Source organism: Lacerta agilis, chromosome 2 (assembly GCF_009819535.1).
Source record: "Lacerta agilis isolate rLacAgi1 chromosome 2, rLacAgi1.pri, whole genome shotgun sequence".
Classification (NCBI taxonomy): Eukaryota; Metazoa; Chordata; class Lepidosauria; order Squamata; family Lacertidae; genus Lacerta; species Lacerta agilis.
The window spans coordinates 101,567,516-101,584,562 of NC_046313.1; the positions used below are offsets into that span (position 1 = coordinate 101,567,516).

General features: G+C 54.4%; 1 protein-coding gene across 1 annotated transcript; it reads left to right on the forward strand.

The window, feature by feature from the left end:
• Positions 1–1,717: 1,717 nt before the first annotated feature.
• PRRT3 (proline rich transmembrane protein 3) lies at positions 1,718–16,700 on the forward strand. Its single transcript, XM_033141402.1, has 4 exons — positions 1,718–1,893; positions 4,131–5,426; positions 7,363–7,503; positions 13,936–16,700. Exons 2-4 carry the CDS (start codon positions 4,187–4,189, stop codon positions 15,894–15,896), a joined length of 3,342 nt encoding a protein of 1,113 aa, XP_032997293.1. The 5' UTR covers positions 1,718–1,893; positions 4,131–4,186; the 3' UTR covers positions 15,897–16,700.
• The last annotated feature ends 347 nt before the right edge of the window (positions 16,701–17,047 follow it).

Here is a 17,047-nt window from a genome sequence, read left to right on the forward strand (position 1 = left end):
AACGGCAGACACTCTACCTTTTACTTCTTCGCACCCACAGGATTCCCACCGCTGACCTTGAAACTGCACCAACATTCAGTCTTTCAGTCATTGTGGATACTGGTTGGTTTTTCCATTGTGGGGAATGTTCCTACTCTCTCTCTCTCTCTCTTTTGTCAACTGCTTTGAAAGGTTTTCTATTATATTTTTCATATATATATATATATGTAGATAGATAGATAGTATGAAATAAAGAAACCAGTTGTGGAGTTAGATGGCTTAAAACAAACAGGCAAATTATTGGATTTGTGGAGCACAAGTCTGTCGATGGCTTACTAGGCACGATGGCAAAATGGAACCTCCATGTTTAGAGAGAGTATACCTGACTAAATGCGGCATGCTGTTGTTGGCATCTGTCTGTCTTGAGAGACAACGGAGGAGTGCGCCAACAGGAGTGAGGTCAAACCGCTGGAGAATCCAGCCTCCTGCATGGTTTTTGCTACATTAGCAGCACAGAAGTGACTTGCCGGGGGGCGGTGTGTATGGTTGCCCTGGGCTACCCAAGTGACAAGACCCACCCACCCCTTGGCCTCACTGATGTGGCCCAAAGGAAAGCAGAGCAATATGTTTGGCACCAGCTTGGCTGCAGGAGTCGATGTGTCTTGGTTAACAGACACCAGGAGGAGCACACCACTTGGGGAGGAAATGAGCATGTTAGCTTCTTGAGGGCGCCTGGCTCACTGCTGATGGGGCTTTGGCTGCCTTGATCTGGCAAAGCATTTTCAAAATGTGGAGATGAGTACTTCTGAGCATGTTCAAAGTGACCTTCCCCACGTAGCCACCTGGAACCGGGACCCGAGCTTCCAGAAAGGCCCCTTTCTGTTGTTTATTTACTTTTCATTTATTCTATTTATTAAATTTATATAATACCACCCTTCATCAGAGGATCACAGGGCGGTTTGGAACATACAAACACTTGTTGAGTCCTTAACGTTGGAGCCAGATCCTCCGGGAAAGGAAACGCGGAGCAGTGCGCGAGTGCATGTGCAGAGTGTAGAATGACTCACATGGGAGGGAGGTGATCCTCCTAAGAACCTATCACATTTTAGAAACTAATACCACGGATCCCAAGCGTCTTGACGGCGGGGGTCTGCAAGGTGGGCGCAACCACATGGTGGGGGGGGCAAGGGCGCAGTGGAGCGGGAAGAGTTTGGTGGATGGGGGGAGGGGGGGCGGAGCGGGCCTCTCTCTCCCGGCTCCCGCTCCGCGATCCTTGAGCCCTATTAGCTGAGCGTGAGCGCTGCTTGCCCGGCCCGGCAGAAGCTGCGCTGGCTGCGTCCCGGGTTTGCTGCTACTGCTGCACGTGACTGTGCCGCCGCAGCACCTTGGCCTTTTGTTGGCTCACTTCCTGCAGCACCTTTGGTTGGGCAAAGTGGAAGAAGCAGGGAAGTGGGTCGGGGACACGAGCCACCCGCCGGCCTTCTCCATCCCGGGTGTGCACGGATCCCTTGGCACCGAGTGCGAATCCTGCCACAAGGATCGTGGAGGGAGGGGAAAGGACGGGGCAGCGGCGGCTCATCCTCCTCCTGCGCCCCCTTCCTAATGCATGCTGGCCGAGCTCGATGCTGTGGCTATTTGGGGCTTGCGGGGTGGGTGTTTGGGGGGGGGGGAGGAAGAGGCTCTGCTGTTCCCCGCGCGGGGACGCTGCTGGAGCGCGCCTTGTTGCTTGCTCGTTTTTCTGCTCCCCGCGACGATGCCGGCAAGAGCGGAGCTGGCCGCGCGGGCGACCTGAGCAGAGGAGAAGAGACGACGAGGAGGAGGAGGAGCTTTGGGCGCATCTAGGACACCCCACCCTCGGCTCCTGCCCAAGCGATGCGGGGCAGCGCGGGGCAGCGGCGCCAGGAGGAGCCCGAGGTGAGAAACCTGCGCGCGTTTGTGCATGAATGTTCGTGTGTGTGCCTCTCTCTGCGCGTTGTGTTTTGTGCATTTCCATCCAGGCTTGGTGGAAGGCGGGACGGGGGTGGGGGGGGGGCGGGTTGGAGGGAAAGAGCCGTCCTCCTCAATAGGCACCCACAGACACCCGGGAGGGCACTCTTCCTGGCACCTAGCAAGGCGTTTAATGGAGGATCATTAAAGTTTGGACGCCTGGCACACCCTGCGCATTACTGACCTTGGACGCCGAGACAGCCTGGCAACTCCCCGGCTTGGATGCTGTGTGAGCAAGAAGCCTTTGCACTGCCCGCTGCTTTGCCCCCCCCTCATACGGCACCTTTTGCAAAGATCACGCACCCACCTCCAGGCTTATGGTAAGTGTGACTGCCCTGCCAGAAGAACCGGTGGCCATTGAGGATCTCGGCAATGGGACCTGGCTGGGAAGCTTCCTTATACTGAATCAGACCGGTGTTGCATCCAGCTCAGTATTGTCCACACTGGCTGGTGGCCACTTTGCAGGCACCCCTTTCCAGCCTTTACATGGAGATGGCGGAGGGGATTGAAGCTGGATACTTTGGCATGCAGAGCAGATGCTCTAGTACCACTGAGCTTGGGCCCTTCCCCAACAGCACCCAGGCTGGGGGCAGATTTGCACGAAGAACCCCAGGCTGAGGTGTGTGTCTTGTGTTCCCTTGTGCAGCATTCCTGTGTCCTTCAGCTCATGGGAAGAGGGGAAATGCCTATTCTGAGGAGAGGCTGGATCCCTCGGCTGCTTGGTAGGATGTTAATGGGACGGCAGCATGAAGCACATGACAGGGAGGTGGGTGAATTGTTGGGAGATGTAAACGGCGGTGCAGCCTGGTCTTTTTATCATCATCGTGGATATAGCACTTGTCTTGCAGCAAATCAATGCGGTGGGCATTTATTGCTCCCATTTTACAGCCGGGAGTAACTGAGGCGGAGAGGCAGAAACTTGCTCAGGGTCTGCACAGTGAGCCTTTGACTTAAAAGTGGGAATTTGGAGTCTCTGCCTGTTGAGCCATGCTGCCTCTGTTATATATCAATGGCTTGTGATAGCTAGGGTGCTGCAGTGTGGTGAAAAAACTGTTTGGGGATAGTCAAGTGCCTTTTACCAAGGTATGGTGGTTTGGGTTGTCCGGGGGTGGGACAGGAATGCAAGGCATTCCAAATCATGCAGCTCTTTGCTGCCAGGCCTGGGAAGGGTTAAAGTGCTGCAGGATTCCTGGCTCCAATCAGGGGTGCAGGGATCTGCTAGTTTGGTCTGAGCATCCCCATCCTCAAGCTGCAATAGACCGGGAGCCAGGCTCCCAAGGTGAACTTGCATGAGCTGCAGGGAGTAGGTGCTCTGCAGGGCTTAGTTATTGAGCCACACAGCTCCCAGGAATAGGACGTGTTTTGCTTTTGTAGGCCAGCTGATCGCCTGCATTTTTCGAGAGGTATGCCTTGCAGGTGGTCCCAGGTTCAATTCCTGGCATTTCCAGTTAAAGGATCTTTAACAAGAGCAGAAAAGGCCTTGGTAGCCCTGGGGAGCTGCTGCCTGCTGGGGTGCGCAATATTGGGTTGCATGGACCAGGCAGCTGCTTACATAAGCCCCCTTACTCCCTAAGGTTTTGCTATTGTGCCCAAATGGCAACGAGAGGCAGAAGATGGCCGTAATCCTATAAGGATGTTGCAGGGCACAAGAACCCCACCAGCCCCAGAATGAGACCGCCATTATTTTTCTTTTCAGATGGGGCAGCTGCCTTGTCATGCCTCCTCTGGCTCAAGAGATGCAGTGGCAAAGCCCAGAGTTGAGAAAGGGGGGGTTGGGCTGCTGCCATCTGAGGTCCCTCCAAAACCGGCAGTGGGAGGGGAGGAGATACACACTGCAGCTGTATGCCGGAGAAGCAGCCTCTCGGCATTGGGAGAGACGAGTTGCCTATACATGTGACCAGCTTCATGTTTGCATCCATGTGCCATGCACAGCTGTTCACTCGTTCCCGCCTGCGGCTCTCCGTACACCCAGCTTGGCGTTCCGTTCATGTTGCCGCTTTTTCGCTCCACAGTGTTTCTCAGTCCCCTGGCTTAACCCCGCTTTGCCCATCACAGCCGTTTGTCACCAAGCTCACTCGCTTGCTTCCCTTGCTGTCGTTTTTTTCGCTCCCGTTCCTCGCTTGCGACAGCCAGCCGCCTTCCTCACCCGTGTCTCTGTCCCGCAGGGTGAAGCCTGAGAAGCTGTGACGACGCTGGATGCGGGCTGCCTCACGTCGCAGCGATGGCCTCCGTGGGACTCTTCCTGGCCTGGAGCCTGCTCCTGCCAGCCGTACAACAGGCATCCCGCCTCCCCACCCCAAAGAACCCCACCTGGGACCCTCCCTTGAGTTCTGCCCCACGGCTGCCTCCGCTGAATGGACCCTCCCAAGAGCTTCTCCCAAGCATATCACCAACCCGTTCAGACCCCTTTGCCCATGAGATCTCCAGTGGTGATGGGGAGCCGAGCAGTGAGATTTGGGATGGGGCGAATCCCACAAGACATCCCGGGACTCCAATACCCCGGGTGCCCTTTGACTTCCTTCCAGTGACCCGTTCTGGCTTGAGGACACCCGCTAGGGCTTCTGAAGGGAGCTTGGCTCCCCGCCTCACCGTGCAGGGGCTTCCTCAGGCGGAGGGCTTCACTCCGTCAACAGTGGGGCTTTCCAGCGTTCAAACAGAGCCTGAGGTGACCACTGGCCATGCACCTGTGGAAATAAGCCCAGAGCAGGGAAATAATGGGACTTCTCTCTCAGTCCCTGGTGCTGCAAGCGTGGCCACTCCTGGGATGGACTCCCTGCCAACCTCATCTGGGGTCGAGGCCTCGGATTTACCTGCCTCCCAGGACGAGACCACACACAGCCGCCACCAGGCGGTGCTCAAAGATATCTCCATGGCAACCACACTAGGCCCCAAGCCTACCGTGTCCACCATCCCATTGGTGACGTTACCTGCTGACGGGTCCCATGTAAAGTGGATGGCAACCGAGCGTACCGGCCCGAGGGGCGATAGTGCCATGGGACAGCTGGGAAGCGGGGGTCCACAGCAGGAGCTGGTGGGCCCAAACCAGACCACCGTCAAATATATGGCTTCGTACAGGAGCACACGGACTTATGGGGGCCCGCAGGGACGGGAGGAGCTCTCCACCACTCCTTTTAGACCCACACAGGCGGCTGGATACACCCAGAGCCCGCTTGGGCAGGGGAGGGACACTGTGCTTGTTGCTTCTGTCTCCCGGCCTGGTACAGCCATCCCACTGGATGGGGCCCTGGCCTCCGCAAGCTCCCCTCAGCCAGCCTCGGAGGTCTTCCCGAGCCCTTCCACCTCTTCACCGGCAGGGGACATAGCAGGGACCCCCCAGGGGCCAGTTACGCACCAAGGAAGCACCCACTGGAGCCTGATTGTCCACACAACGCAGCAAACAGGACTTTGGGAAGTGGCCAGAACGGAAAATACTCACTCTCTTGGCGGGTCAGCGACCCCAGGTAGGTTTTAAGTTGTTTCTACTTTGGGTTACAATCTTACTAGCAATACACCCCCCTTTCTGGTCACACTAATAGCCAAGTGCTTCTCAACTGGTGGTCTGTGGGGGGGGGGGGAGCCGTGTAACACACCCAGGGGGTTCATCACAACATTCACATAACAAAGATTACCATAGCAATATAAAAATTTTCAAAAGTATGGGGTCCGTGGCTTGGCTTCTGAAAAACGGGGATTCCGTAGTGCTTAGCTAATTGGGAACCATTGGTAAATAGACCAATTTGCTCTCTCTTAAGGCTACATTCACACCATATGCTTAGAGCAGTATAGTACCACTTTGTTGTCGTTTAGTCGTGTCCGACTCTTCGTGACGCCATGGACCAGAGCATGCCAGGCACTCCTGTCTTCCACTGCCTCCCGCAGTTTGGCCAAACTCATGTTAGTAGCTTCGAGAACACTGTCCAACCATCTCATCCTCTGTCGTCCCCTTCTCCTTGTGTCCTCAATCTTTCCTAACATCAGGGTCTTTTCCAGGGAGTCATCTCTTCTCATGAGGTGGCCAAAGTATTGGAGCCTCAGCTTCAGGATCTGGGCTGATTTCCTTAAGAATGGATAGGTTTGATCTTCTTGCAGTCCATGGGACTCTCAAGAGTCTCCTCCAGCACCATAATTCAAAAGCATCAATTCTTCGGCGATCAGCCTTCTTGATGGTCCAGCTCTCACTTCCATACATCACTACTGGGAAAACCATAGATTTAACTATACGGACCTTTGTCGGCAAGGTGATGTCTCTGCTTTTTAAGATGCTGTCTAGGTTTGTCATCGCTTTTCAGGGCGCTGAGAGTTGTTAGGAGACCTGTAGTTACAATTGCAGAGTGGTTAAGCAATCAGTCCCTCTTCCCAGGGAACTCTGGGAATTCCCAGGGAACTCTGGGAGGAGAATAGGTTTGTGTGGGGTGTCTCTTGACAACTCTCAGCATCCTGAACAGACTACAGTTCCCAGAATTCTTTTGGGGAAGCTATGACTGCTTACCGACTAAGCTTCGTATAGTTAAAGCTATGGTTTTTCCAGTAGTGATGTATGGAAGCGAGAGCTGGACCATCAAGAAGGCCGAAGAATTGATGCTTTTGAATTATGGTGCTGGAGGAGACTCTTGAGAGTCCCGTGGAATGCAAGAAGATAAAACCTATCCATTCTGAAGGAAATCAGCCCTGAGTGCTCACTGGATTTTTATTTGATCACTGTGTATATCGTGAACCATTGAGAGGTTTATTAATTCTACTAAGTGGTCTATATATTTTGTTGTTAAATAGCTAACATAATTTTTTAAAAAATATTGTTATTGTAAGCGACTTCGGATGCTCACCGCAAGCAGAAAAGTAACAAAATGGTTGTAGCCAGCTGTACTCAGGGCAGACCCACTGGAATCAATGGACCCAACTTAGCCAGGCCCATCAATTTCAATGGGTCTACTCTTGCGTATGGCTAAGAACCCTTAGCTACTTAGTAAGGCTTCTTCTGCTACCTGGAACCCCTATTGGAATCAGTCCTCTTGGGGTGGGATAACTTTCCTCACCTCATAATCTCTTCAGCTGCCAAGGGGAACATTAACATCCAGGAGGGATTTAAAAAAAAAAGTTTATCCAGACATTAGATGACAACCTTGAAATTATTAACTATGAAGGCGTGTGATTGTTTTTAGACTTTTTTAAAAAATCAATCGAATGGTTTTGACTATTTTGTGTTTACTGCCCTGATCTCCTTTGAGAGGAAATGCAGGATATAAATTTAACAGTACAACAGTAATAATAAAAACAATGCTTCTGGGAGAAAACAAGGCAGCAGTTTGACATGGTGGGGTTTTCCTTTCGCCTGAGCTTAGAGCTACCTGTGTAGTTGCTGGATCCATCCAAAGCCTATTCCTCTCTTTTTCTCCTCAGGGATTTTGGGAGCGATTGATATTAACCCCCAACGAGTCCGGGGGGCTGTAATGCCCAAGGTCCCTGTCACGTACGTTGGGCCCATTACTCCTGGACAGGGCACCTCTGTGGTGAGGAACAGCCCGGAAACCAAGCCCCCAGGTGAGTGAGAACAGGGCAGCGAGCATGTTTACTAAGAACGTGAGAAGAGGCCTGCTGGATCAGACCATCTAGGCCGGGATCCAGTGGGCCATGCCTGTGTAGCCAAGGTGGCACTCCAAATCTCATCAGTCTCAGCCAGCATGGTCAAACAAGAAGCCACAAACAGGGCTTGAAGGCACTATGATTCCCTGGCAAGGCTTTTGTTTTTTAGAGAGAGATACACTGCTTCTGAACAAGGAGTTTGCTAATAGGGCCCCTCAAATCATCCCTCCATGATCGAGCATATCCCGTGGCACTGAATTCAGGTTCGGAGATGCCCGGGTGTCCCTGGAATCCTTCGGAATATCCCTCCCGCAGCTGCCATTTGCTTTTTTTTATAAGAAAAACCCCATGAACAACATAGTACACATTTTGGCCCATAAGTACATATAACTTCATTTACTCACCTATTTGCCCCCCCCCCCTAGCCGTTTTGCTCTTCCCTTCCTTTCTCCCCCTCCCTCTATAATCTCCCTCCACTTTTGAAATTTGGGGTTCGTAGCTGACAAAGTCACACTCAGAACAGAATTTAACACTGGATTTAAGTTAGTTGTGGTTAACTATATTTCAACAGGTCCATTTTGAGTATGGCTTGGATGCCACACTTAGGCTGCAGACTTACTTGGGAGTAAGCTCCGTTGATCTCGATGAGATTTGCTTTAAGCAGACATGCATAGGGGTTGCGCCGTCTCACGTGTAATCTTGTTGGCGTAACGACCTGCCTCGCCCTCTCTTTTTTGCTTATCTCGCTCCGTAAAGTGCTGTGCACCTTGTCGGTTCTCCATACATAATACATTGCAGTAATAGATTGGATGTGTTATTGAAGGAGGTGGATTGCCTTACTGCTGGGCTTTCGTTTCAGATTTTAAATCCGCCACTGTTGCAAATATGCTGAATTGACTAGCATTAAATTTATTATTATTGCGTTGCATAATTCATTCTGCTTCTCCTAGACTGTGGGCGGCGGGGGGACGGAGGACAGTGAGGGCACTCAACGAGTGTCTGGATGGCCGAGCAGCCTTAAGACTCAAGGCTTTGCCTTCACCCGGTGTCCTGCTCCCTGAATAGAGAATAGATCCCGCTTCTGACACAGCTCCATGTTAAACTGCCTGTAGAAAGCCATGGGTTTAGGCTAAGGTTGGCTGTTCAGCTCTAAACACAACCCAGCTGGCACGGTTAATGGTCAGGGATGTGTAGTTCAGCAAAACCTGGAGGTCCACAGGTGGACAGTCCTGGCCCAGGTAGGCCCATCTCAGCATAAGGTAGCTTTGAATGTACGGTATGAAGCTGCAGTCCTTCTCCATTCTAGGTTCTGCCTTCTGCCCATTCAGCAAGTTCTCTGGCATTTATTTGAGCTCTCGCCTGGCGCTGCCCAAACGCACTCCCAGCAATATATTTGCAAGCCACAAACTTTCAAAAACAAAAAAAGTGGAGAAGCTGCAGCCGGCACCCCCTTCCGCAGCCACACGCGAGCTCTGCAGAACGGTGGCAATCAAACCCACAGCTCTGCTTACCCTGTGTAACTTGGCTTGCTTGCTCGAGCCACCTCAGACCATTTGCTTCGCAAACTCCTTTTTGTGTGTAAGTGCATTTGTCCTTCCGATAATGGCACGCAGTAGCATGTAAGGACAAAAGCAAATACTTAACCAGCAGCTCCGCCTTATTAAGGGTCCCAGCCTGGGCGGCAGGAGGGTGGGGGAGGGGGGTGGCACGAGACAGGTGGAAATACTTTCCCTCAATTATTTCCAGCAGTCTCTCCCCTGTAGAATGGGAATGGACTTCGCTTTGGGCGGTAAAATTGGCCCACTCGACCTTTCAGCACCATACTTGGACAGGTGTGGGTTCGTGTTCATGGTCACCAGCCCCACCAGAACGAAGGTGCTCGGAAGAGAACCTTCGACTGCGTTCAGAAAGTACAGGGTGCTTAGGGGTGCAGGTGCAGGGTGCTGGCACCCATCCAGACATACAGCTGTGTGGTCAGTTCAGGGGCAGAGTGGCAAGGCACACACGCTCCCCCCGTCCCCCTGGTTCTGGGCAGATACTTGGAATCCCCTCCAAACTCAGGGACAAAGGCTGATACCCGTTTAGAGCCTCTATTTGGAATTCTGCCCCAGATGCCCAGGAAGGATTTGGGTGGGCCGGGAAGAAGCAAGGCTGACGTGTGAGGGACCTAGTTCTGCCCTAAATGGATTGTTCCATAGGCAGCGGGGGGTGCTGTTTATATCTGAGCTCGGTGCCATTTCTAATCAGGATAATCTCCGGACCCGATTAGCGCTAACTACGCCAGCTTGGCTGTCCTCCTCGCTGGCTGCTCCTTCCCAGGGCGATATCTCTGTGAAGACGAGGCAGGATGGGTGCCGGTCCAGAGAGGACCTCTTGCCCCTGAGCTATTTCGTTCCCTTGGCTAGGCCTCGGATCCCTGAGCCCACAACACGTTATAGGAGAGGATCGCGCGAGACCAAAGTTGCCACTTTCCCCTAGGGCAGGAACATAACTTGGCCCCAGTTTTGATCTCTGGGTAGCCACTGCCAGTCAGTGTAGACCAGGGGTAGGCAACCTAAGGCCCATGGGCCACAAGCAGCCCATGGGGGTCGTTTAACTGGCCCATGAGCTGCCCCCGAACCGAGGCGAGTCCCCCCATGCGCTGTGCTAAATTGGCACAGCGCAGCGCAGGGACTCGCTTCCGTGGTGCCAGAAATCACGTCTGCGTATGCTCAGATACGGAAAATTGCATCTGCGCAGGCGCCGGCACCAGAAATCGCGACAGCCTGCATGCGCGATCCGGCCCACGGAGGGATCTCCGCTGGAGTGAACTGGCCCAGGTGAGGTACACCTTGCCGACCCCTGGTGTAGACAATACTGATGTAGAGGTAAAAAAGAAAGAAAGAAAAGATAAAGGACCCCTGGATGGTTAAGTCCAGTCAAAGGTGACTATGGGGTTGCGGCGCTCATCTTACTTTCAGGCCGAGGGAGCCGGTGTTTGTCCACAGACAGCTTTCCGGGTCACGTGGCCAGCAAGACTAAACCACTTGTGGCGCAACGGGACACCAAGACGAGAGCCAGAGCGCATGGAAACGCCGTTTACCTTCCTGCCGCAGTAGTACCTATTTATCTACGTGTGCTGCTATGCTTCCAAAATGCTAGGTTGGCAGGAGCTGCGACAGAGCCATGGGAGCTCACCCTGTTGCAGGGATTCGAACAGCCGACCTTCCGATTGGCAAGCCCAAGAGGCTCAGTGGTTTAGACCACGGCGCCACCCGTGTCCCTACTGATGTAGAAGGGCCTGACTCAGGAAGTTCCCACCTCCCCCTTGCTTACCCACTTTCTTTCCTTCCCTTGCCTTGGGTGCAATAGTAGGCCATGCTTTTCTCCTGAAGCCAAGGTGATCCAGCAGCACTGCCCCCATCATTTTTTTGGACAAATAGTGATTTGACACCTTTTCCACGCAGACACCCCCCCCTTTCCTGCCGGGCAGTTTCTGTCTTTGGCACAGTTTTTGCCTCCCTATCCCCTGATCTCTCCCCCCCCCACCTCACCCCCCAGTGCTCCTCTGCTTTGCTGATCCACTCACGCCTGGATCAGTTCCAGCAAACTGGGGAATGGATGGCAGGGAAAAGACAGCGAAGAAGGTCTGGCTGCCTTGTCTCTCACTTGCAGCGGAGGATTTAAAGTTGCATGGATGTTCTCCAGATTGCAAGCCAGCAGATTCCACCCCCTCAAAAAAATCTGCCATTAGGTGGTTCACACTCAGACTCACTGACTTCAGAAGTAGGGTGGAACTGAGACCTGTGGGCATATAAATTCAATAAAATAAATAAAATTTTTAAAAAAACAACTACGCCGTACTCAGTGGGGGAACTGTTGCATTTGCAATTTCTGGATCCTTTGCTTGTTCCCTCCATACTAAGTTGGCTTTAGTGCTTCTTGTTTCAGAATTTCCACCACGCTCAGCATAATCCCTGTAAAACAGATGCACCTTAGGGACGGAGGAAGCTGCCTACTGAGTCAGACTGTTTGCTCCATCTAGCTCAGCATTTTCTGCGGCGACTGGGTTTCAGGCAGGGGATATTCTCAGCCTTTCCTGGGGACGCCAGGGACTGAATATGGGAACGTTTGGCACAACGAGAGGATGCTCTGCTGCTGAGCCGCGGCTTTTCTCCATTTAGCCCATATAGCTTGTCAGTTGTTTACAACTGTAGGCTTCTCTGCATGTGGCCTGTCCTGAAGCTTCTTTACTTTCCTCCTGTGTAGCTTGGAAAAACAAAGTCCCTCCACAGTCATTTCTGGATCCCTAGTGCAATATCCTCCAGGCTTATCTCAGCAGTGGCCTCTTAGCCTGCCTTACCAGTTCTGAATGATCTACTGAGTCTTCCTTAATCACCCCCTCCCCTCCCCTCCCCTGGGCTCATCTTCAGGCTGAAAAATTACTAGTTATTACAAGCGGGAGAGCTGCAACAAAATGTTGCAGCGTGTGGTATGCCAGCCTCAGCCGAGCTATTTTCTAGGATACTCCATCCCAGTTTTCAGTTCCTCATTCCCAACAGTTAGCACAGGCATCCCCAAACTTGACCCTCCAGATGTTTTGGGACTACAATTCCCACCATCCCTGACCACTGGTCCTGTTAGCTAGGGATGATGGGAGTTGTAGTCCCAAAACATCTGGAGGGCTGAGTCTGGGGATGCCCGAGTCAGCATTTACAATCACTGAGTGTGTTCAGTCCCCATTGGGCTGGTTTTTGGGGTTCACCACTAATCACCACCAATTAGGGTTCTTTCTCCTAAATATCTTTTTGGGCGCATTTGCAAACCCCAGCGTTCCCCCAATCAGGCTTGACGCCTCCCGGTTGTGTGTGGACGGCGTGCCATTTTGGCTACAAAAGGACCCACGCTTGGAGAGCTGTGCCGTTCAGTCATGAGCATAGATGGTTGCCGGTTATCGTTGTCCCGCTTCCTGCATGCCAGCCTTGCTCGCCTCTCTCTCGCTCGCTCTGCTGCAACTTGCCAGGTGGCAGGATGGTGAAACGGGAGGAGGGTAATGAATGGGCCGGGGCCACCCACCTGCTGTCGGGAAGGCCCCCTGGAGCAGATGGCAGAGGAAGCTTAATTTGGCTGCTGTCGCCTCCAGTTCGGGAGAGGAATAAATAGTCATCTCGTGCCTCCTCCCCTCCAGCATAGATGACTCAGTAGCAGAGCGCATGCCGGGCATGCCAAAGGGCAAAGCTTGCAATCCCTGGCACGTCTAGTAGTTAAAGCATCTCGGGGAAAGATATATCTCTCGGACTGAGACCTGGGAGAGAGCAGTCAGTGGGGATAGCAAGGCCAGTCAGTCCAAAACTGTGTGTCGTTTGAGAGAACTGCTCATTTCGCTACAGTAAATCAATCAATTACAGCACATACTCCTGGGGGCACAAATTAGGATTTAATAGCATTGCACCGGCAGGGTGTGTGTGTGTGTGTGTGTGTGTGTGTCGTTGAGTAGGGAAGGGGTCTGGAGTCTTAGCAAGAGTAGTGAATAATCCTGGCATCTCCAGTAAGGTTTGGAGAGACTCCTGCCCGAAATCCTGGAGAGCTGCTGCCAGTCAGTGCAAACAATGCTGAACTAGATGGACCGGATGTCTGACTCAGTATGTGCTCCTGTGTATTCTGTGCTTTTAAAAAAACAACAACCAAGAACTACGTCAAATTCTGCAGCCCGGAAGCCAGGCTCCGTACATTATGCGCACAGCATGCAAATGAAGCAGAGTAGCAATCTTTGGCTATTTTTACATCTTATAATTTGCTTTTATTAGTCCTGCGGAGAGGCAGGGGCGGAGGAACTATGCGCGGCATCGGAGCCTTTCCAAGACTGGAAATCTGATTTGATCCTCCCCTCCGGCTTCTTAGACTTCACAATGCATCCTTTGCCCACATGCTTTCAACCGTGCTGGAAAGAGAGGGAAGCTCGTACTTGCTACTCCTTTCCCCCCCCTCTCCTTGATGAAAATGTCGATTCTGGACAGAGTCGCATGTATGCGTGTCATAATAATGATTTTAACAAAGGAACAAAAATGCAGATTTTGCACTGCATATATTTCTGCAAAAATGGTCTTTTCGGGGAGAGCCAGTGTGGTGTAGTGGTTAAGAGCGGTGGACTCGTAATCTGGTGAACCGGGTTCGCGTCTCCGCTCCTCCACATGCAGCTGCTGGGTGACATTGGGCTAGTCACACTTCTCTGAAGTCTCTCAGCCCCACTCACCTCACAGAGTGTTTGTTGTGGGGGAGGAGGGGAAAGGAGAGTTAGCCGCTTGGAGACTCCTTCGGGTAGTGAAAAGCGGGATATCAAATCCAAACTCTTCTTCTTCTTCTTCTTCCTTTCTGACCCCCATCATGCTATTTTTCCATTATCATTTACAGATGCAGCTGGGACCCGTCCCGCTAAGCGGAGCAGCAGCAGCAGCACCACCACCACCACGTCTGCCCGCCTCCTGGACACCCCCCGCCGTGGCCTGATCCGGGTCACCACGCAGAGAGTCGTGCTGCACCGCCAGCTGGCCCGCCCCCAGCCCAGCCTGCCCACCGTCCTCACTGCCTCCAGCCCCCCCTGCCCCAGCCCTGGCAGTGCCTGCAGCCAGCTGCTGCCTAACCAGACCTTGATCCGCTGGGGGGACCTCGAGCGCACGCTCAGCTTTGCCTGGGCGCTCCACGTCTACGGCTCCGGCGTGCTCTTCCTGCTGCTGAGCTTGCTGAGCTTGGCCTGCCTGGGGGGCTCCCTCGCCTTGCGGGTGGCTCACTTCCCGCACGTCGCAGCTGCCAGCGCCCTGCTGCTGGCCTTCGGGCTGCTGCGCACCACCTTCTTCCTGGCCGACCCGTACGGCGCGAGGGAACGCCTCCCGGCCGCCGCCGTAAGGGTCCTCTACACGGCGCCCTTCCCCCTGCTGCTCACCACTTTTGCTGTGCTCCTCCTCCGCCTCTTCCGCCAGGCCCGCCTGGAGGTCCTGCCCCCCAAGTGGCAGAGCCTGCCGCTCTGGGCTGCGCTGGGGTCCGTGCAGAGCGCCGCCCTGCTGGCCGCCGACTTGTTCTCTCCTCCGTTGCACCCGGCTGTGCCGGTGGGGCTGCACATCCTATCCTGCGCCCTTGGCATCTGCCTCCTGCCCTTCACGGCCTTCGTTTACTGGCTGCTGCGGCGCAGCGTGGCCGAGACGGCTGAGGGCACCCCGGAGCCGGGCGTCTGGAGCGGGGCGTGGCTGCTGCTGGCAAGCAGCGGGCTGGCCCTCCCGTGCTGCGGGCTGCAGTTCTACGGGGTGCTGTGGCTCTCGGGCCTCCTGGGCCAGGTGGACCTCTTCACCTGGGGCTGGTGGTTCGTGCAGTTCTGGTTCCGTATCGTGGAGCTGGTGCTCTCCTTTGCCCTCGTCTTGCTCGCCTGGCAGTCCCTCTGCTGGCGCTACGGCTCGGCCGAGCACTCCTGCTGGGCCAAGCTCCTACGCTACTTCTGCGCCTACCGCAAGGCCGAGGTTCCCGAGTACCCCAACAACTGCTACGACTGGGCCGGAGGCATCCTGGAAAAGGTCCCCAACAACGACATCAGCAAGAACCTGATCCGGAACCCTCCCGGGGGTGGCAGCGGGCGCCTCTGGGCACTCAAGGACAGCAATGAGCTGCGGGCAGCGGGTGTCCAGGGCTCCAGTCCATCACCCGCACGCCCCGTCTACAGCCCCAAGTGCCCCAACGCCGCCGTGGCCATCATGGGCCGCTCCTACACCAGCATCTGCTTTGAGCGGGATTCGGTCCTCTCCCTGGCGGAGCTGGAGTTCCGGCCCCCGTCGCCCATCAACCTGAGCCGCAGCATCGATGAGGCGCTTTTCCGCGAGCACCTGGTGCGCGACTCCATCTTCCTCCGCTCCAGCCTCCACTTCCCTTCGCGCCTGGCCCGCCAGGACTCCTGCTCTTCTCTGCGCGGCGACTGCTCCACGCTCTCCCACACCGCCCAGCCCCTGCTGTCGCGTCCACGCCGCAGCAGCGACCCCGACTGCCTCTACAGTTTGGCCCGTGCCAGTTCCATGGGCGAGCTCACCACCCAGAGCCGCGGCCTGGCCAGCGAACCCCCGACGGACACCTCCTTCGACAGCTTCTCCCGCACCTCATTCTCCCGGGCCTCCCTCAAGTTCAGCTGGAACCCCTGGCGCCACGGCCTGTCCTCGCCAGAAAGCCTGCCCCCTGAGGAGCTGCCCAACCAGGCCCAGCTGCTCCCAGACGAACTGCCCCCGGCCCCTTCCAGCAGCGCCCCAAACTCAGAGCGCGAGGCCCGGAAGAGCTTCCTGGCCCTCAGCAAGCAGGTGGATTCTCGCAGCCTCTCGAGCGACACCATTGAACTGTGAAAAACAGCTCGGGATCCCAACCTGCCTGAGGCGCACCGGCCTGTTTCTTTGCGGAGGAGGTGGGAGAAGGCGGCTCTCCCCAGGAAGACTCCCATTTTCCTTTCAAAAAAGCCATGGGGCGCCTTTTGCCTCGACTCGGCCTAGTACGTGCCACTCACGTAGTGGCCCCCAATCCGTAGCTGGGCTCCTCTAGTGTCAGCCACATGATAAATAGTACCGCCAGCCAGCCATCCACTCTGTGACAACCACAAACGTAGCACAAGCCAGTCATCCGTTCCCATGTTCTGTAGTGCCAGGAACACCAAGCGCCCGCTCACCATTTCCTGTAGCCGCCTGTTTTCCCGCGTGTAGCATATGGGAATGGGAGGCAGGCGGGCACCAGGAACTCTTCCGGCTGCAAGAAGGATGCCGTGTGGGGAGAGAACAGGGCGGGAGGGCACTGCCAGCCTGACAGCTCAGACGGCACTCTCCAATCCAGCCCCCAACCCGAAAAGGCTCAGCTTGCCGTTACTGTTTGTGGCAGTGCCCACATTGTGCCATAGAAAGATGCCCGAGGAGGCAAGGCTGAGGAGGGGCAGGACGAGGGCCTGCCGCCGCCGTGATGGGCCCCCAAGTATTTGCAGCAATCTTGGAGCAAGGCGGTGCTGCAGGCTGTAGCTCAGTGGTAGAGTCTACCCTCTGCATGCAAACGGTCCCAAATTCAGTTGCTAGGTCTCTTGCACTAAAAAGGATCTTGCACTAAAAAAAAGCTGAGAAAGGATTTCTGCCGGGGACGTGCCAGTCATAGTAGATACGAATGAGCTCGGTAGAGCAATAAATATTCTGAGTCTGTATATCTGCACGGCACCAGCTCATGCTAAAAAAATCATTCCGTGAGCTGAATTTTTCTGGCTCGGCATCCATAGGCCAAGCCGCAGTGACTGATTCCTAGATGTTGGGAAACGTACAGTGCAATCCTGTACAGGTCTACTCAGAAGTAATCACCCACCTACTGAGTCTCATTAGAATTGCTCCCAGGTAAGTGTGCATAGGATTGCAGCCTTAATCTAGCTTTTCTAAAAGACAAAACTCGTTTCTAGGTCTCATGGCTGCTGTGGAAAAGGTGGAGATCCATGCAGCTGGTTTCTTTCCCGTTAGCAAAACCAGAGAAG